The sequence below is a fragment of the Gambusia affinis genome, linkage group LG02 (genome assembly GCF_019740435.1).
Source record: "Gambusia affinis linkage group LG02, SWU_Gaff_1.0, whole genome shotgun sequence".
In the NCBI taxonomy this organism is placed as follows: Eukaryota; Metazoa; Chordata; class Actinopteri; order Cyprinodontiformes; family Poeciliidae; genus Gambusia; species Gambusia affinis.
In genome coordinates this window covers 3,140,197-3,161,722 of record NC_057869.1, presented here as the reverse complement: position 1 = coordinate 3,161,722, position 21,526 = coordinate 3,140,197, and the positions used below count along the sequence as shown (strand labels likewise).

At 38.1% G+C, this 21,526-nt stretch overlaps 1 protein-coding gene across 1 annotated transcript; it reads right to left on the bottom strand.

Annotated features, from left to right (window-relative positions):
• Positions 1 to 29: 29 nt before the first annotated feature.
• wdhd1 (WD repeat and HMG-box DNA binding protein 1) lies at positions 30 to 20,540 on the bottom strand. The gene is made up of 26 exons (XM_044141406.1): positions 20,460 to 20,540; positions 20,094 to 20,184; positions 19,192 to 19,303; positions 18,940 to 19,091; positions 17,274 to 17,385; positions 16,467 to 16,517; positions 15,494 to 15,589; positions 15,322 to 15,414; positions 14,000 to 14,106; positions 13,782 to 13,923; positions 12,965 to 13,163; positions 11,880 to 12,058; positions 11,623 to 11,807; positions 10,302 to 10,543; positions 8,990 to 9,127; positions 8,760 to 8,916; positions 7,669 to 7,783; positions 7,395 to 7,526; positions 6,510 to 6,718; positions 5,317 to 5,438; positions 5,179 to 5,235; positions 4,904 to 4,935; positions 4,657 to 4,821; positions 4,178 to 4,314; positions 3,959 to 4,094; positions 30 to 355 (listed from the first exon to the last, which is right to left on the bottom strand). The coding sequence occupies exons 2-26, from the start codon at positions 20,168 to 20,170 to the stop codon at positions 188 to 190; spliced, it is 3,315 nt and encodes a 1,104-aa protein (XP_043997341.1). The 5' UTR covers positions 20,171 to 20,184; positions 20,460 to 20,540; the 3' UTR covers positions 30 to 187.
• Positions 20,541 to 21,526: the final 986 nt, after the last annotated feature.

Genomic DNA, 21,526 nt, shown 5'->3' with positions numbered 1-21,526 from the left:
CAAAAAACACCATTTATTCACACTAAATCTGAATTTTAATATTTATTTAATTGCTAAAATACAGAAAGGTTTTTACAAATTGAATATAAAAGAGAACCAGATAACTTTCAATCTGGTTCGTTTGATCCAACACAGAAACAGATAACTCGTCTCAAAAGCTCTTCCACATTTTTCATGGGTAAAACATTCAGTTTTTGCTGAATGCGAATGCAGACAGCTTGGAGGACGAATCCAGGGACGACGACTTCTTCCTGGCGTTACTTTCATCGCTCTCCACCGCTTCGTTTTCTGCTCTCTTTCTTTTTTTCAGGTCCGCAGCGTCTCCACTTTGTCCTTTCGCTCTTTCTGTCCACGACTGGAACAGAAGACACCAAGACACTCACGTTAATTGCAGTTCGGGACAAAAACCCAGAGATTTCTACTCATCGTCCAATGCAGGCGGCGAACACCTGCACGGCGATGACTAACAGCACACACGGACACTCAGGCGCGCAGCTGGAAATTGCATCCTGTCATGTTTAATCACTATTGACAGGCGGCGTCTCTCTTCCCCCTCGTGATTTTATTTTTTCTCTCTCCTCTCAGAGACAAAAGGAAGCGTTTCCTAGACGTAATAGATCTGGGATGAATCATCAGGCCGCTGAGTGGAGACACACACACACACACACACACGGAGCAGTGGATCCCCACAACGTAGTATGTGTCAGGAAAATGGTCCCCACAAGGTATTAGAAACAAACACACACACACCTCCAGCAGCTGTCGGTAACAGAAACAAACCAGTCCGACATGAAAAGCAGCGGATTGTTGCTAATCTGACCTTGGGGTCACAGATGTCTGTATCAAATGTCATTTTTTCACTTCTTGGTTGATAGTCAATGAAACTTTGAGCTAAAACTTAATTTTACAATGATTTCAAATTTGAATTTGAATTTTTAAACATTTCCCTGGTAAAACAAAAAGTTCAGTAAAAGTAAAAGAAGCTCATGTACGGACGGACAGATGGAGGGGCAAACGGATAAATAGACTGATTGCAAATCTTTTGAATAAATAGATCAGGAATAAAGTCTAGAATTAAAATATTTTTTGACCGTCATCCAGATCTGGAATTGAAACCAAATTCTATAGTTTTCCACACAAAAACATGGAAACCTGGAAAATATACAACCAGAAATAAAACATGAGGATTTGACAATACAGTAAATATAGAAAAGTTTTAAAGCAAATGTAATTTATTTAGCTGCCAGACTTTCTGAGGATCTTTCTTGTTTTTCTCTTAGTTTCTTTGAACCAGATAAATTTGTAAAGGTTTGTAGGATAATAGTGCTCTGCTACGCTGTGCGCCCCCTGCTGGTCAAGGGGATCCAATGCAAGTGTTTGTTAATTTTTTTGTATCAATAAATACAGTAAATTTAAAGTATCCAATCCAAGAAACCCCCAAAATCCAAAACAGCGGATAAAAAGAAATGTCGTCTTCTCTCCTGAACATCAACCAGCTGAAAGCATCATCACAGGATCGTCGGGTTCCCAGGCAACGACCCTCTTCATCCTCCTCATCTTCCTCTCCACCTCCTCTTTGCTTTCTGTTCCGAATGATCCGGTTTCCCGCTGACGGACATGATGTATGCAGGGTCAGGAGCAGGAAGATGAAAAGGTGAAGCGACTCATTTGTGACGCAGCTGCCCTCGTTTTTCCTCCTTACCGTCCAAAAAACCAACATTTGAATGAATTTATTTTGGAAATATTGTTTAGCTGTGCTCATTTAAAATATTCACATATGGTCCTGGGTTTTAAAATATTCAATATTTGCTTTTTACAAGAAAACAAATAATTAATCCATGTCTAAAACTGCATGTTTTACCTCTAGGGGTTAACATTTTCTTGTAGAAAGTCTAAACCAGGGATGTTCAAAGTGAGGCGCGAGGGCCAGATGTGGTCCAGGCACTGATTTTTTTGTGGCCCTCAGAAGAATGGTGCATATTTCTCCATTTCTTTTCCTGCTTAATAGTATACAAATGTTTTCATATTTTAATAATCATGATTTTCACTTTCTTTTTAACATTACAATAAACAGTTTTCAATAAATTCCAAAAAATACTCTTGCCTTTGATAATTTGATCTATTCTATAGTCATGACAGTGACTTGTAAGTAGGGGTTGAACAAATTAGTCGACTAGTCGACTCTAGGACGTCTCGCGAGTTTTTACATTTCATGTCGACTAGTCGCAGTCATGTGATTGCCGGTGGTGACAGCCTGTGCTGATCTGACAGCACAGTATACCTCACAAGACACAAGAAAAATAAGTTAATACATTAGTTTAAATGATATGTAGATGGATGCATATTTGTGGTTTAACAGTGTTTTTAAAAGGAGATGGAGTTTCAGCTGCAGTCAACTACAAAACACGAGCCGTCTAAAACTCGCCCCCTTCCCGCTAAGGATGTCACTTAGCGGCTCGCGAGTGTCTTTGTCACGACGATCTAACTGATACATTATGATGTTATGTTGCTGATTAAATAAAGATCTCTGGTAATGCCATCTAAAAGATGTGCGTTTCCTTTTGAATGTTGGTTTCCCAGCAACTTATTATTTATCATAAACTATCCCGATGTTTTGTTGTTTCACTTGTTGCTGTTCTGTGTAAATGCCGTATTTTTCCGTGAAAACGGGTAATAGGCTAAAGCCTGTACGTTACTCCAAAGCTTTGCGTCTTGCGTTGCTATGACGTCACAACGACTAGTCAACTCGACATCGACTCGACTTTTATCATGTTGACGTTGACTAGAAAATATCTTAAATGGTTCAATCTGCTGAGTCAGCAGAGCTTCCTGCCGCGCATCGGGCGGAGGAGAAGCAGGTGGTTTCGTTGAATTCAGCTGTAACCAAACGGGATCCGTTCATAACAAGTTTGGCTTGTGATGTTCCAAAAGCACCATGTAGTCAGTGTGATAATTTGACTCCTATAGTAACTATCCAGAGATCATCAGCATCAGCCGGTGTTTAGAAAAAAAAAGTCAGACCCGACTTTGTGCAACAAACTTTTCCCCGCTGCTCACAAGAATGATCTGTTTATTGCTCTTTTAATTCTCCATAATAGACTTAGTAAAAGCAGGAGAAGGGGAGTGTGTGTGTGTGTGTGTGTGTGTAGTCACCGCGACTAGTCGACATCGACTCGACTATTATCATGATGTAGTCGACCTTAAAAAATATGTAGTCGTTCAACCCTACTTGGAAGTCAAAATATTTTTGACTTACACATAAGCATTTTGAGGGTGGCACTTAAGGAGTTAATAGTAAAAAGACAAATTTCCAGTAATTTTAATTCAAAGGCAGATGCAGCTGGACCTCAGTCCAAACGTTTTGGGGCCAATAATGAGTCAACATGCGTTTGATAACCCTCATGCAATGTTAGCATTATAGCTAGAATTAGCATTTTAACTAATATTAATGAAACAGTTACAGTTAGCATACTGAATGGTGTGAGCTCACATCTTGCTGATGTCATCATGCTAGCACCTCAACATGCTAGTGTTAGCCAACAGCATTTGGTTTGTGGCTAAAATTAGCATTTTAATTAATACTGATAAAATAGCCAAGTTCGGCATACTGAATGAAGAGAGTCAATGTTAGTCAAAATGATAGCAAAAGCCCACATGCTACTGGCAACATTTTAGCTAACCTTAGCTAAAATACAGTTTCAGTCACTAAAACAGGGAACTGCTTTTTGTTCTCCAGATAACAGAAATCCCTGATGCCATATAAAAACATTCAGAAACGGTGCAACCCCATATCATGACACTAATTCCACCGTGCTTTTTAGTTCTACTTTCGTACAGAGGCAAAACGCTCTCTGGTGGTTTCAGTCACCATTTCTCTCGTCTCTCGCTCTTGCATGCCCCTGCAGGACAGCGGCGCAGGTGTTGAGGTTACGGATGAATTGAATTAATATTTCTGTACCAGTCTCTCGTCTGCTGACAGCGTCCTGAATCGTCCCATCGCCTCTTTGATGACGTCCGTCTCATCCAGGTCTGGATTATCGGCGATTATGATTTTCCGGTTCTCATCCAGCCACAGCTGGAATCCTGTTTTTGGCCTGAAGACAAAGAGAGATTCTTAATTTCTTGGTTTTTTTACACAGACGTTTCCCTAATCTGCTCTTCTCTTGATATACTCCACCTCTTATTTTCTGTGTTTTCTGCAGGTGGCGCTGCAGCGTCAGGCTGTTTCTGCAGATCTGCGGCCGGCTCCGCGGCCTCCACAGTTTTCTTATTGGCCGTCTTGTTGCTGGAGATCTGCAGCAAAGTTGACTGAGCCTGTTGGAGAAAAGCACAAGAAATAAAAATTAAAGGCCTTTTGTTTTGCTCAAACAGATAAAAAATGTCAGAACTTCTGTTTAAAGTCCTAAAAACACCAAAATAGGATCCATATTGTCTAAATTTAGTTATATTAACAAGTCATAGATATTATTTATTTTAAAGATGATGATGTCACCTTTAGGACAGCAAGTGACGATTCTTTTATTTATGGATTAATCTGACGAATAATTAAATATAAATACTTATTCAAGTCTTTCTTAAACAATATTAGAAACACCTTAATAAATCAATAGTCGATTAATCATGATTAATCCGATTAATCGTTTCGGCTGTAGTTACCTTGGCTTTGGCTCTGGGAGCCAGTGGCTTGAGGACGGGGCCTTTGCCGGGTTTTCCTGCCGACCCGCTGAGCGGCGCCAACTTCCTGCTGGACCTCATGTTGTCCAGGATGTTTGACGCTCGAGGTTGTCCGGACGAAGACGTCGGCTTGCCAGAATCAGCGACCTGAACGCGTCGGATTTAACCCACAGTTTAACGTTTACGCTACAAAACATGACCTGGTGTAGAAACGCGCTGTGGTTCTCACCTTGAAGGGGTTTGATCTTCCAACTCGGCCAACTGGATCAGAAAGATTCAGGAATTTTAGTCAGACAGACGGATAAATGGACAGAATGATGAACAAATTTCCTGGTGCAATGCAGATGTAAAACTTTGATAAGCCGCTTAATAAATGATTTTTTTTTTATTTTAACCAAAGAGTTTCACTTCAACATGAATAAAGTAATTTATCCACAGACAGACGATACTGAAATGAGCAAACAAGCGACAAGCCGCTGGTGGTCGCCTGCGTCCTGGACTCACTTGGCGTCAGCGACGGCTTCGCAGGGAAACCCGACTCTTTAGCGAAAGGATTCAAACCTGAGAATCAAACGGGAACCGTCAGCTGGACTCGTCCACGGTTTGGGAAGAACCAACAGAGGAAAGGAGCTGAAAACTCACGTCTTTTAGTTTCCTCTGTCTCCATTTCCCTTCCGTCCTCTTCCTCCACTCGCTCTTCTTCATCCTCCTCCTGCTCCTCCTCCTCATTCTGCCTCGTGTTGTAAGGTTCAGTCTGCCGAAAACTGGCCAAATAAAGTTAAAGGACGTTTACGGATATAGAAAATAAACAGACTGGAAACATTTGTTCAATTCCAGATTACAGACCATTTAATCCAGAGCTGCAACGAACGATTGTTTGATTAATCGATTGCTCTAACGATTAATCGGATAAATAGCCACATTCTGCAGATTTTACATTTAACTTTTTACATTATATTAAAGATACATTAAAGATGCAAATTAGGAAATAATTCAATAAATTTTTAGCAACATTCTGTTGCCTAAAATGCAACAACAGCATTTCTGTAGTGAATTTGAAACAGGTGAAGATAAAACTGCCACTTAAATAGTTTTGGGTAAAACATTTTTACAGACAAAGGTTCTTTAATCTTAAATGCAAAATGTATATATATTATTTATACAGTTTTGGCTTAATTACCGTCCTGGATATTATTTTTTTGTAAGTATACTCCAGTTAACGATTAATGAGATACTAAATAAGTGCAGTTAGTTCGATTAATCGTTTCGGTCCTAATTTTTTAAAATAAATCTAATTTGTTTACTTTAATATTTTAATGTAATTTAAATGTTGTATAGAAAGGATTAAGTGGTTAAATAAAAAAATAAGTAGAATTTATTATCCATTTAATCGATTATTAGAATAATCAATCACTAAAATGGAATATTAGCATTCCTTTAGAGAAAAACTCATTGGGAGGAAAAGATGCATCTGCAGCTAAGAAATATTTCTATCGTGTGAAAAGTTCAGACCTTTCTGCCTGATCTACTGATTATTATTGATTGATTAATCATTTTATAGCAAATGGTGCTTTACTAGGATAATTTTTCACAGTAATTTTAAAACAGATGAAGCTAAAACTGCATCTTGAGTTCTGGTAGAACATTTTCTTTTCATATGAAATGCTAAATGTATTTATTTTCTGTAAAGTTTTAGTTTAACTACTGCTCTGAATAAGTTGTTCATTCAGCAAAAGGCCTTATTTGAGCCTTTACACTCTAGCTAACAATGTAGTTGATTATTGTAATAATCGATTAATCGTTTCCGCCGTAGACACCGATGTGTTCTGATTTACCGTCTGTCGCGGGAGAACTCCGGCTCGTCTTCGGGTTCCTCATCTTCCTGAAGCTGGGTCGACTTCTCCAGCGCGATCTCGCTGAGCCGCTGCGCCAGGTTCATCCGTCTGGATCGGGACGCGTACCGGATGGCCAGAGTCACCACGTTCTGGGTCATCAGCTCCGCCAGCTCCACGCAGCGAAACTCCCGCTCCAGTTTACAGGACAACTGGACCAAACAAAGCGTCAGAGGAGACCCGTCATGCTTCCTCGAGCCGGTCGGGTCGACACAAAACATGTTTATTGATCTTTTTTACAAAATCCTTCGCAAGATTTTAATCTGCTCAGTTCTGTGTTTTAGGGCCTCTGGTCACTTCAAACTCCAACTCGACTTTTACATTTTAATAAAAACGGCTTCAAACAGATGCCGTTTTTAGATGCTCCACTTCTGCTTTTCAAAGCAGAAGTGGAGCCTCCGTACAACTAACTATCATTTAATTAACTAAATTAACTGATTTATTGCTTGTTGCTGTTTAAATTATTCTAGCTTTCATTTCTGTTACTCTTGTTCTGTCCATTTTCTGACCAAACTGACCCAAAGTGGTGAAGCTCAGCTTGGGTTGCTAGGCAACGGGCAGAGTTCCCCTGGGGTTGCTAGGTAACGGGGCTGGGCTTGGCTGGGGCTACTAGGTGAAAGGTCAGTGTTACATTAGGAAGGTTTTTTAAATGGCTTATTTTCCAGATACCAAAAAAAAAACATAAAAAAATATCAAAAACTTATTGCTGAAAAACAGCTGGGTGGTTTTTTAAATTGTTTTTTGTTCTTAGAAGCAGTAAAAACCCAAATAGAAGAATTAAATGTGTATTTCAGAGTATTGTTAATGTCCATGTTCCTTCTTACTTACAGCAAACATCTTCATGAGAAGCTCCTGCTGCTCCTTGTCCGACTGCGTCTGCGCAGCCTCGTCGACTTCGTAGCCGCTGGAGGACAGGAAGCTGTAGTGATTATGGAACAGGACGGATCGCCAGTACTGCTCCTGGAAACAAAATGGAGGACGGAAAATTCAGGAATTACTTCCTGAAACCGTTCTGCTACAACAAACAAGCACGCCCCAGAAACAAAATGAACAGAGTGAAGCCGTTTGCCAACATGTGTTGGGTTTTTGTGTTTGCCTTCACCTCCATTTGTCCCTTTTCTGTGCCGGTTTGACACAGCGGCAGCTTAAACGGCAGGATGGCGACAGCCGGCCGAGGCAGAGTGGGAGGATACCGGGAGCCTTTGCACGGGATACACCTGAACGCATTCAAATAATAACAAAAATAAAATAATCAACTCGACGTCAAAATTTAAACCGTAAACATGAAGCTCATGAGAATTATATAGGTTCACTAAACCCAGCGTGAAATGAAACGGTTTCATTATTGTGAATAAGTTAAAGCAATGGTGTTCAAAGTGTGGCGCAGGGGCCATTTACTGCCACCGGACTGAGTTTAAAAGGCCTAAAACTCCAATTCAAGGTAATAACAGTTGGAACAGGAGGTTGCAGAAGAGGGTTAGAGCCACTGAGAATTAAAAAATATCTGAATTTTTCCTCATAAATTTGATTTTTTTTTATAAGACTAAAGTCACAATTCAGATAAAAAACAGTAAAAGTTCATAATTCAGAGGAAAAAAGCACTAATTCTGATGTGAAGGTCAGAAATTTGTGACAAAAATTAAGAATTAAGATTTAAAAACATGAAATTCTGAGGAAAAAAAAAAAAGCCAGAATATTTTTTATGTGACCCTAAACTTCCATAATGTTTGATTATTGGAGACTTTTTATTTTGAATGTGACAAAGTTTTTAATCTGATTTTTTTTATTAATAAATAGAATAATCAATAACTAAAATAATTGCTGGTTGAAGCCCTGGTATAGACTTGAACATACTTTTTATTTGCTCTTTAAAACATAATTTTAAAAAATTGATCTTGTGTAATAGTCTGATATTTTGAGCACCGCATTTTGGGTTTTTATCGTCTGTAAACCAGATTAATAAAATGTACAAGAAAAAAGTTTTGAATATTTCACTCCATCTGTAATGAATCTAAAATAATTTAACTTTTTGAAAGGAGTGAAAAAAAACTTATAGGAATTTTATAATATTTTGAGCTTCACTGCAATTATTTTCAACATAAAAACACTTTATTCTCCATATACAGTCATATTTTTTCTCAGCAGTAATATGTAAAAGCTTCTTCCAGTTTCCTGTGAGGTTTGGAGGCTCACCTGAGCTGCTGGGGGTTCTCGTGGGCCCCAACCACCCAGTAGTGATCCGATTTGCTCTTGCAGGTTTCTCTGGTGTTACAAACTGGCGTCCACGTGTTGCCCAGCGCGCGGTTCAGCATCCGCACCAGCCCGTTTGAATCCACGTAGCACGGCGTGCCTGAAAACATGAGAAAGCGGCGCTGAAACCAAACTCTTCATCCAGGCGTGAGAAACTCGGTCCGGGTTCTGACCTTCGGCGGTGAACCCAGCCCAGGAGAGGTACGACTTGGGGGAGAGGGGGAGCGGTTCGCCGTTCATCAGCTGCCTCTTTCTGCGACCAAACTGCAGCAGCTGAATGCCGAGAGCTTGTTCTCCGTCGAAACCCGTCGCTGAGGGCGTGGAGCAAAGAAACATGAGCATCAATACAATTCAAGGGCGGCCATTTTGAAAGCCTGTTCATCTTTGATAGAGGTTTCAGTTTGTACCCATCAAAACGCCCAGAGGAGGTGATAACGAGGGGAAAAGGTAAAAAAAAAAAAACAAAAAAAAAAACTCGCCATTTTCAGATCTGTAACATACTGAGCTCACCTGTCTCCATGACAACCAGTAGATGTCATTTACTTGCAAAGTGGATCGGAAGTGAAGCTAAGAAAAGGCTTTTTCCATCCTACCATCACAAACACGAACATGTGGAGTTTGCCTTTTAATTAGGAGTTGTGAACTTTAGTCAGATGAGACGCAAACTGACATTTTCAACATCAAATCTGTTGGGTACGGCTGAAGACGTGTGATGCTGTGGGCCTGTTTTTCTTCCAAAGCCTCTAGGGACATTGTAGAGAGAACTTGGGGCTGCAATTATGATCATTTTTCTAATCAATTCGTCTGAAGATTAACTGATTAATCATAAAAACATTGGCAGATTTTTTATTTAACCTTTTAAGCCACTTTTATACATTAGAAATATGTTAAAATATGCAAATAAACAAACATTTCATTGACTAAAACCCAACAACAATTTATGATCCAATTAACTGTCAGATTAATTGATCACTAAAATGGTTACAGCATTCCTTTAGTGAAAGCTTCATCATTAGTAGCAAAGGATTCATCTGCAGATAAAAACATATTATAAATTAATCAATATTTGTTTTGGATTAATGATTGGTGCTCGATAGGAGATTAATTTTACTGAATTTGAACCAGGTGAGTTTAAAAAAATAAATAAAAACTTTTAGCAAAAAATGAGTTTGGCCATTATTTTAGGAAGGTGACAATATATTATTCTCTCAGCAAGTTGCTCTAGTTAATGATTTAATCAATAACAAAATTTATTGATTAATTCAATAAGGGATTAATCACAATTAATTGCTTAAAATGTGAAATATCAGGACATTTTAAAAACAAAATCTGCAAAAGAACTAAACTCAGGACTTTTCAGTAGGATGATATTCAGGCAAATAAACGCAGAAATGAGGAAAAATAACTCTGTTGTGCAGAAAAGTCCAGCCTGTGGCTTTGCTTAGACTCAGGAAACCTTCGTACTGGAGTGTGTTTGGGTCGCACCTCGGTGGTAAACCACCAGCAGCTGCTCCCCGTGGCCGGCCAGGCACACCACCGGCCCCGGCAGGCTGAAGATCTCCCTCTGGACGCCGCCCACCGAGAACAGCCGCAGCAGCAGCGCGCTGGTGGCGACGGCCGCCCAGCCCTGACCCAGACACAGCGCCTTCACGTCCTCGCCCTGCGGCAGGTCCACCATCCACTCCTTACTGGTGTCCCAGCAGGAGAAGTGGAGGCACTGCAGCTTACTGGGAGCAAACAGGAGAAGTTAGAGACGTTCACTGGAACTGGAAGAACCCATTGATACACATCACTGGGGAGGACGGCGCCATTAGCCGCTAGAGCTAGCGACGCGCCATCACTAGGCCTGCCATGATAACACATTTCACTGGACGAGTAATTATTATTGTTTAAGTATTTATTAAACAATAACGTTGTTGTTTTGAGAACATTCCAGTAATATAACAGTAATGGCAAAATAACGCCAGAACTTTGTCAAATATCAATAAACTTTAATTTCTAACAAAAATATTACACCGAAAGACATTTTAAATATCCAAAATAAATAAACAAAACAGAAACAATAAATAAAATGAATTATGAAGATACTGTAAACAAATCCATCCTTCAAAAAAACAATTAGTTGAGACAAAAGCAGCAGATTGAAGACAAATTTTGGTACAAAGAGATAAAAGTGATAAATGATCCTTTACTACGCAATGAGTGACGTCCAAAAATATCAGGGTGTTCCAATGTGGTTGAGCAGGAATCCTTCAAAATAATGGTCGTAGTGTCTTTATTTCTTAACTTTTATAAAATATAATTTTAAATTAAGGCTGAGGAAATTGCCGGCGTTCTAATAGGTAAAATATGTTTTCTCCCTGGATATAAATCTAGTGACAGTTTGGTTTCTGTCAACATGCAGAAGAGGACTTGGCAAATTTCTCCCTAATATAGAAATATAATTTAATTTTACGCTAATTTTATGATGAAAATGAAACAAAACGAAAATGTGAAAATATCCTGGTAGTACCCGCCTGTCAGACTGACAGGCTTCAACTATCTCACACTTTGGTTACCTAGCAACACCCTGCTGAGTAACTGCTGGTTACCTAGCAACAATCTGTTGAGAAACTTGCACAGCAGCAGTTTCAGGTTTCACCACTGTGCCTCTTAACTGCTCAAAAATAAAAACAAAAAAAGTGAAAACTGGAAGTCAGTTTTTCAGATATTTAAAACAAAAAAAGCTCTAATTATCAATATCAACTCAGATGAAACGCTTTTATCGTGATACGGTTTTCAGCCGCATCGTCCAATCCAGCCTCACCTGGCGAGGTCGTCGGTGCTTGGGCAGGCCAGCAGCACGGCCTCCTGGGAAAGGTCGGCCATGGTGTGACCCAGGGAGTTGGTGAGGTGCATGGCGTGGTGGACGGCGGTGTCGTGAAACTCCACGTCGATGGCGTTGTCCTGCTCGTCGTTGTAGCCTCGCACTATCCCCACAGAGTTCCACATCTGGACAGTTTAGGCTGCATGAGGGAGGAAACCCACAGCGGGAAAATGGAGGTGTGAGTCCGGGCGTCCTACCATGAAGCGGTGAGTGAGGTGAGCTGGCGTGGATCCGGGCTGAAAGGCCTTCTGGGGAGGGGTCGGCACCGGGCCGTCGTAGACGGGGCGCTGCGCCGCCGCCGGGGCCACAGAGCTGCCGGCGTCGTCATCATCATCGTCCCCAAACTTATCCTGACCGAGTTTTAGGGATCCTGTGTCTGGAATTAGAGCATAAGAACAAAATAAACTTCAAATTTAACAGTGATCTCACAGAAACGTGCTCCAGACATCTCTATGCTGAAACAGCGTTTTGAAACTCATTTAGAATTTAATGTGTGGCATTTAAAAGCATCGTGATCAAAGATACAGTAAGCAGCCAATCCTTCCCAGACCTTCGTGTTCACTGAACACGGAGACAGACTGGATCATAAAGTGACCTGTGATCTGGTCACTTTTTCAAAGTCAAACAACCTGTTTGACTTTCTAAAAACGCAGATCAGTTTCTGGAACCTGCAGGTTAGTTTCCCCCCCGTAGGAATTTGAGCAATCTGCACAGGTTAGGTTCTGGGAATGTTAAGAAAAGTTAAAAAATGCACAATCCAGAATGCAAGTACTTCAAAGTAGCCTGCACATTCTGAAAAGGACACACAAAATCTAAAATGTAGTATTAAAATTGGAATCAAGTTCTGGAAAGTGGCGCAAAGTGTCAACAAATTCAGGAAAACAGCATGCAAGTAAATTCTATGATGTTAACTTTAATTAACAAATGTTAACCTGCAGTTTTTAGACAAAAACATAAAATTCAAGGGATGTAACCAGTAAATTAAGCTGAACGTTTGGAGCCTATGAGTTTCCATGGAAACAGAGATATTACTAGAGAGTAGTTTGCAGTTGCTGAAATGTATCCTGCAAGATAAACATCGTAACATATCAGTACATTAGATGTAAATGCTGGAATAAAACGTGTAGATTTTGAAATTTAACCTCAAAGTCCAGGAATGTAACGGGAAGTTGTTTAAAACATTTGTTCCTGTCCTGCAGTTGCGTGTCAGAGTCGTGTTTTCTGTTCTTGTAGCTAAACGGCAGGTCCAGAAAACACCTGAAACGATCCAACTCTTCCTCACCCAGCGAGTTCTCATCGTTCAGGATGGCGGCTCTGTTCCTCACTCGACCCGTGGACGGGATCAGGAAGTCGTCATCGTCCTCATCCTCCGCCGCCTTCTTTACTGGAGAATTGGCGTCACTGAGTCCTTCATCCATCAGTCTGTCATCATCCTCGTCAAACAGGTCGTCGTAGTCGTTAGCAGGTTTCGCAGCTGGAGCCTGAAGACAAAACAGAAATTATATGTAGTCATTCTGTTGGACGGAAATTAATCTCATCGTCTTCAATTAATTGGTGGAACAAACTGAGCAAAGCAGGAGCCTGATAGATTTGGCAAAAAATGAAAAAACTAAATAAATAAAACGAGGGATTTAGATAGACAAAAATATATCAAAACTAAATTAAAAAGAATATAAAATACTGTGCAGTTATCAAGAATAATCTGCCCTAAATCCAAAAGAATCTGCAGAGTAGGATGGTTGGAACAACTTTTAAAAATGTACAAACGTGCATTAAAAATACTTTTTGTGAAAATAAAACTGTGCCAACAAAATAGATGTGCAAATACCAACAGAAATGTGATTTAAAATGACAGGAGCTATGCAAATACAATCACAAATTTTATTTGAAAATCAGTAAAAATTGCGCAAAACGAACAGAAATGTTCTATAAAATTAGTAAAACTGCACAAATCCATTTAGAAATATTATTTAAATGAATAAAACTGCAAGTACCAACAGAAATCTAATTAAAAATTAGTAAACCAGTTCAGAAAGAGCTTCCTGCATGGAGAGGGAGACAGCAGTGAGTGTTAGAGTGGAGGTGGAAGGTGGCGGTACCTTGGTGGAGTCGGTACCGGTACCGGAGGTGCCGAGTCCGTCCAGCAGGCCCAGGCAGCCCTCTGTGTCCGTGTAGGCGATCTGGCTGCCGGATGGATGCCAGGCCAAGCTGCACACCGTGAATCCTTTCTCATGCTTCTGCCTGCAGGAAACACATTTCACCTCTAAGAACGACGACGATAAACACGGTTCCTAAGAGATCCGACTCTGGGCCGCACCGTTCCACCACCAGCCGGCTGTTCACGTCCCAGATCGTCAGCAAACCTCCGACGGCGCCGGCTGCAAGGAAGCGGCCGCAAGGGGACCAGGACGCCACGTTGACCGGCTGCAAAGAGAGAAAAACAACTTTATTTATGAGGAATAAACCACCAGAACGCTTCTTTACAGCTGAACCCGGGTTTTCATTCAGACACTTTTCCCAACGAGAAATTCAAGCACTTTTTTCAAGCACTTTCAAGGTAAGTTTCAAACTTTTCCAGCCTCACTTTGGAGATAAAAACAATAACAGTTTCAATTCACCATGATCTGATATCAATTATTAGTAACAGTTGTAACATCTTGTGATGATATTCTACGTTCCACAGCATTTTGTTTTGAAACGTCTCCATCGGATTAGTTTGAAAATAAATAATTTAACAAAAAAACTAAATCTCTCACTTTCAATAACTTAATGTCAAATCTGATGGATGGATGGATGGACTGAACTAAAACACTTTTTAGGATTTGTTCTCTGGCGTTAAGCAAATAGAAATGATTTTAGTGAATCTAACTGACCTAAAACAAGATTTATATTTATTTTATTTAGTCTGATTTAAACTCAGAAAACAGTTTATCTTCTTATTGGTGTGGGAAAATTTTTCTTGTTAAAAATGAAATAATCTGCCAGTGGAACTAGAACTTTTTTCATCAATATTAAAGAATTACTGACTTAAAACAAAAAAGTTTTTAAGCTGTACACTGCAAAAACACAAAGTTTTACCAAGTATTTTTTATAGTTTCTAGTGCAAATGAATTAGTTCACTTTGAATGAGACAAAATTAACTAACAAGCAACTTTTCAGCAAGATACAAAACATTGATTTAAGTCGATAATTGTCTAATATTGATTAATAAAACAATACTAGTTGCACTGGAATTATTTCAATTATAAAAATAATTTTTATAAGTAAAATAACCTGCTTATGGAACAAGCACTTTTATTCTTTAATATTTTCATCAATATTAAAGAATTATTAAAAAAGCTATTTTAAAAAGCTGCTACTTCTCGTTAAAAAGTTATTTGTAAGTTGGTTTCATTTTATTTCAAGTGCACCAAGATATTTGCACTAGAAACTGAACCAAAGATACTCAGTAAGGTTTTGTGTTTTTGCAGTGTATTAAAATATCTAGTTTTTACTGTAAATAACTTTCCCCAAATTTAGGCTTTTAATCAAACATTTTATTACAAAACTCTGCAGTTTGAATATCAAGCACTTTCCAAAGACACTCAACCGAAACTCAATATTTTTTTACAGTGTAGTAGATTTCTGTTTTGCTCCCACCTGAGTGAGCAGCTCGTCGGACAGCGAGCCCACGTGATCCCAGGATCCGCGCTCGTACAGGTGAACTCTGGTTTCTACTGGAACAGCTAAAAACTGACAGTGAAAACATTTTTCAGAGGATTCGTCTCTTTTTAATCCGGCGGCTCGGCGTGGTGAATCCCGGCTGACCGACCTTCCCGGCTGCAGGCTGGAACGCCAAACGGCACAGAGACGTGGCGTTGCTGACGTCGTTGGTTTTCTGCAGCAACGGCCAGCTGATCACCTGAGTCTGAGAGGAGACAGGAAAATTACATTTTCAAAAAAATAAAAGGATAAAAACTGAAGAAACTGCTTATGGAACGGGGTCCACAACTAAAATTAGACCTGTCACAATAAATCAATCAATAACATGATCAATTAAAGCATGATTGATTTTGTTCTCATTTCTCTCTGGATGGTAAAAAGTTTTCGGTCTGGTCTTTTGGGCTCAACTAGACCAGTTTTTGAAGGACAATTTTGTTTACAGAGACTTCATAGTTCATTTTATTTGTCGTTTTGTTTCTTTATTCTGCATATTTAAAATGTTTTCCAGTTCCAGTGTTAAATGTTCACTAGAATTTAAAGTTTATTGATATTTGGAAATGGATTATAATGGCATTACCATTAGATTACTGGAAAATGATCTCAAAACAACAATATTATCGTTTATTTATCGTTTAATAACTTCTGGAATAAATTAAAGCAAAACTTATTACCATGACAGAGTAAAATTATTACAGACCGATTAAAATCTTAGAATCAAAAACGTTGACACCAAGTATTCAACACCCAGACTCTGTTTTTAATGATTTTATTAAACTTAGCTGGATAGTTTTCAACAAAATGACCTAAATATCATTTTTATTGCTCAAATTATACAAAGAATATTTTCAGTGGAAACATTTCCCTTTCTTTTAAAGAGGATCTACAATAATTTATACTTCAATGTTTGTTTGTTTTTACTATTTTACTTAAAGTATGCAACCTAGTTTGTTGTTGAATAGCATAAAAAAGTCACTACTTTGTTTCTTTTAGTTATTTTTTTATTGGACTCCAAACCCCCGGCGTTTTTTTGACCCATGAAACAGAAAGTTTAATTTTCCCTGGCTGATGGGAGTCAGACGTACCTGCTCCTCGATGCTCCACACGACGACCGAGCCGTCGCAGCTGGAAGACGCCTGACAGAGACGAGACGCCGCAAACGGATCAATAAAAAAACAACAACAAGTTTATCATATTTACCCCTCAGGTATACAAACCAGTTCAGAATATGGCTCTAAATTTATGTCAAAATGCATTAATTTCATTTAATTAAGTGAAATTACTTCCTAATTTGATCTCCAAAATGTTTACACTGCAAAAACACAAAATTTTACCAAGTATTTTTCTCTGTTTTCTAGTGTAAATCTTAGTGACCATGAAATAAGACAAAAAGTAACTTTTTCAACAGGATATAGGAGATTGTTTTTAGTAAACAATTTATTAAAATTTATTTTAAAATGCCTGGTTCCATTGGCAGATTGTTTCTTTACATTTTAAAAGTTATTTTTAAGTTATGTTTGTGTTATTTCAGGTGTACTGTAAAATAATAAAATATTTAAATAAAATTGTATAAAGTGTCATTGTAACATATTTATTGCACTTGGATTATTATCTTTATTCCTAGTAATAATACTATAAAACATAATTAGAAATATTTTTAAATATTTTCATTAATACATGTACTAAAACAAAACTTTGCAAAGAAGTTTAATTATTTAATCTTATTCCTGGTAAAAATTTTAATGCATTTGTACTATATCTATTAATAAATGTACTAAAATAAAATATAGCAAATAAATAAAATAACTATCATTAAAAACGAGAAAAGTAAATATGCAGCTTTTGTCTGAGTAAAAATCTAATAAAGAAAATTGTTCTGGTTTTTTTCTCACCAGGTATTCATCTTTAGGGTCAAAGGTCACACTGAGGACAGGGGCTTCGTGACCCCGCAGTGTTTTCTGCTGGCTGCTGTCTGACACCTCCACCACCTTCACCATGAAGTCACTGAGGAGAAAAAAACAAAAACAGGAGAATAATAACAACTTCATGACGCCACAGTGAGAGAAAACAGGAAAAATAATCCGGACTTCCTCCTCTGGCGGCGGCGAAGCCAGAATTTACGGGATCAATAACACAACAGGCCTCATTTGCCAGAAAACAGCAACATCGATGCAGCTTCATGTCCTGAGCTTCTATTGTTGTGATCAAGCTGCTCAAAACGAATCAATTCATGCAGGAAACGCACATCCTGCTCCAATCACAGCCAATCAACCCGAAGAGCCGCTCTCTGTCTGCCAGGTGGGTTTCAGCTGCAGCAGCAGCTGCTGCAGCAACGTGAAATCAAATCTCAGCAGAACAGACACGGATGGATTCACAAAGTAAAACCGACGTGGAAAAATCTCTGGAGCATGACTATAACTGAAGCTCATTTTAATTTTTTAAATTTGATTAATCATTTATCAACGAGTTAATCTAAAGATGACTGATCTTAGCCATCACCATTTATAATAACAATTTGAAGAATTTGAATGTATAAGAGTTACAAAAGGATTCAATAAAGTATTTTTGAATTTGAAATGATCCAAAAAAGAGTAATTGATAAGCTACCATTTTGTTAAAACCTTAGTTTTCTCATGTCGACATGGCCAATATTTCCATAACATATATGCTATATAATTTAAATTTTAACATTATTTGTGTCAGCTGTACTAAATAGTGACTGAATAATTGTGATTTTGTCACATCATTAAATATTAGAGGAACTTCTTAAGTTGCTGAATAGAAAAATAAAATACGTGAAACACTGACTTAATTCCTCAAGAACAGATATTATAATTATAAATATATTACTTGTGGTTGTTCCTGTAAGAACAATAAAACGTCGCTAAATTAAGTGCTTTAACTCACGACAACCATCTTTTTCCATTTGTCTGGGTAGCCTCCAGTTTTCTGTCATCTCAACCTTGTCTTCGTAGAGCATCAGTAACTTCTTATCAAAACGTTGGCGTTGTTTTGTCGTGTAGCTCAGCTGAATTAGCGCCATAAAGGTGAAAACTTAATAGCGAGTATTTATGTTTCAAAACAGAACCGCATAAAGTACATTTTTCACCTCTGGGATGGCTGCCATCTTTGATTTCTATATTAACAACTCCACTTCAAGATGACGAGCAGCGCCCTCTGCTGGATGGCGGACAAAGTACAACACCGAACGAAGATCTAAAACGGACGGTTAATCGATTGGAGCTAATTTTGATTTAATAAACAATTAATGTTTATTAGTAGTTTTGATTGTCTAATGAAACAAAACTTGGATTTTGGGCCATAGTTCCAGAAATAAAAAGGTTATTATCCCCATAGAGTCAAATAAAAAATTAAAATTTGGTCCCCACTTCTGATCCAATACAACAAAAATAATTGGCATGCAATTTAAGTCAATGGAACTTCTTAAACCAGAACCCATACCAGCTAATTTCTAACTCTAACTGGAGAAGTAGCCAGTTTGGGAACAAAACATTCATAATAAAATTATCAAAAATGGTCATTTCTGGTGTCGGTCACCTGGACCCGGCGGCGACTCTGGTGCCGCTGTGGTTGAAGGTGACGTGAGTGGCGTTGGTGGTGAACCGCGTCAGGATGCCATCCGGGTCGCCGTCGGGAAACGTGTGGATCTGCACCGTGTTGCTGGAGCTCGCCGTCACCAACTTGCCTTTCTACGAGGAAACAAAAGACAAAAGTTTTCCACAATCACACACTCCGATTTATCAGTTTTAACGACAACCTGAAGGCTGCAATCTGACAGGAGAGGCGAACCTTGAGTGCGAGGGAGTAAGCCTTTTCCCCTACAGTGATGAACTTTGGATCGTCATCATCCAGGCTTTCCCAAATCCGAACATCGCCGTCATTTCCACACGTTACGATATACCTGGAAAAAAGTTTTTAAATTAAAAATGATCAAATATTTTTCTTTATGACATTTTGAATCTGATAGATGTGGACCATTCTAACGGTCTAACTTTTTCCTCTTTCCAATTCTATTCATATAATTCTGTCCTTAAATCACATTAAGACTCTTGATTAAATGCGTAATTTATCTTTTTTTAACCACACATTTCAATGTGTTTTTACGGTATATTAAAATGAAAAACCTGGCCCCTTTCTTCTTGAAAATTGACCTAAATAAAATCCAAAATGTTAGTTTATATAACAGCCATGCAGGCATAGTTTACTTCAACCTGAACTGCTTTACAGAGAAATACATTGAAATGTACTTTTTTTTTTTAAAGAAAAAAAAAAGGGAAAGAGCATGAAAACCTTTGCAAGGACATCGACACATGCCACGATTTAGGAGAAATATGGGGTTTTTAGAATGGATTTTCTGAAATGTTACCATGCGACACCCTTTCTGTTTGGTCCCAGAAATCAAGTTTTCTCTTACAGAAAACTGCAAGATTTGTTATTCTTCCCACATTGAAATAAACTTTAAAATGTCTTAATTTTTTTTTTTTTTGTCATCAGTTCTGGGATGCATTTGGAATCCAAGCTACTGTATCCATTTTACACTTTCCGTTTGATCTTGTTTGCAGATTTGTGGACTGAGGGAATTTGACGGCGCACGTGTCCAGCAGAAAAGGAGTCCAGCATCTAAACTGGTTCAAGTCATAGTATTTGTGGTTTTCATTTCCTCATATTTAGAAAAAAATGGATAAACTTACCTCCCGGTGTCATCGAAGCAGACCTCGGTGTGTCCCTCCGAGTGGCCGTAGCGCATCGGCTTCCTTTCACAGGGCATTTTAACCAACCAGACTGAACACACAAATAAAAGAAATTACTAAAATATAAACTTAAATACGTTACACAACTGTAACAACTCTGTATAACACTGTTATGCTAAATGTCAATGCTATTTCTGAGCTCAGCAAAGCTAACGCTAAGTTTAAAATATATTTTAAATATTTAAAACTTCTTTAAACTGAACGGTGAGGTCCACAAACGGCAGACACTGGACTCAAACTACTTAAAGCTGTTATCCTGACAGCTTAAACACGGTTTAAAACAGAAGTTAGCTAAAGCGCTCTCACCTTCCTCCGATGGAACTCCCGCGCCGAATTAAAAACAAGGAAGCCGTGCGTCACAACTCCCGCCGGCTACGTAATGACGTAGCAGCATAAGCCACTCCCACCAAAGGGGAGGAGGTTTTCACGGATATTCTGGATTTTGATTTTCTGATTAGTTTTTAAAATAGGTTAATCAGATGCTTTTTGTCATAATCAGAATATTGCTAATTTTATTATTTTCTTTACAGATTAACGTCCGGCGAAAATCTTTTATTAATGTTATTAAACAAAAATTTTTAAAGTTGATTTAAACTCAATGAATCATTGAATTTTAACCAGATTTGGTAAAAATAAATTTTTTTGGACATAAATATATGAAACGTTTTGTCTTTTTTATTACATTGATTTTGTTGTTTACTTTTCTAGATTTCTGTTTTTATTAATGGAGATAGAGAAAAATGAACACTTATTAATACTTACTTATTAATTACTTATGATAGATAAATAAATCTTGATATGGCAATAAGAAATGCAGTTAATTTATTGAAAATGAATACAGCTATTATATTTGTAATTTAGGCATGAAATACAGAATATCTTTATTTATTTAGTCTTAATTAATCAGAACTGAATTTGAATATTTTCAGTATTTCCAGACTTAAAGATGGCTCATAAAAATGTAAAAATAAAAATAAAGCACATGATTTTGTATTAACATTTCTATTTAAATATTCCATTCTGCTAACTATATTTGTACATGAAAACCTTGATGGATTTTTTTATTCCTTACAACAATTTAAATGCTTCTTAAACCCTGCTTACTGTCTGACTCCAACACAAAGTTTGATTGATAAATCAAAATATACAGAGTAAATTGTCATTCTTTCCATGGATTTCAAATCCATCATGCATCTGGTAATAAATATTAGCTTTAAAATATGAAAAATTGATTCCTGGATCATACAAGGTATCATAAATATTTAATGTAGCGGTTCTGGAAAATCAATACAAAAGGCTCCTCGGTGTCCGAGACCATGCTGGCACTTAAAGGAATCACAAAAAGAAAGACTTCTTTATTATATGATCATATA

Bases quoted from the DNA above. Each gene is read 5' to 3' on its own strand.
- wdhd1 (XM_044141406.1), bottom strand. From the start codon at position 20,170: ATGCCCTGTGAAAGGAAGCCGATGCGCTACGGCCACTCGGAGGGACAC. The intron at 5,236-5,316 runs GTGAGTTTTCAG...TTTGATTCTCAG, and splicing joins GACAGAGGAAACTAAAAGAC to GTTTGAATCCTTTCGCTAAA. The intron at 4,315-4,656 runs GTAACTACAGCC...TTTCTCCAACAG, and splicing joins CTCCCAGAGCCAAAGCCAAG to GCTCAGTCAACTTTGCTGCA.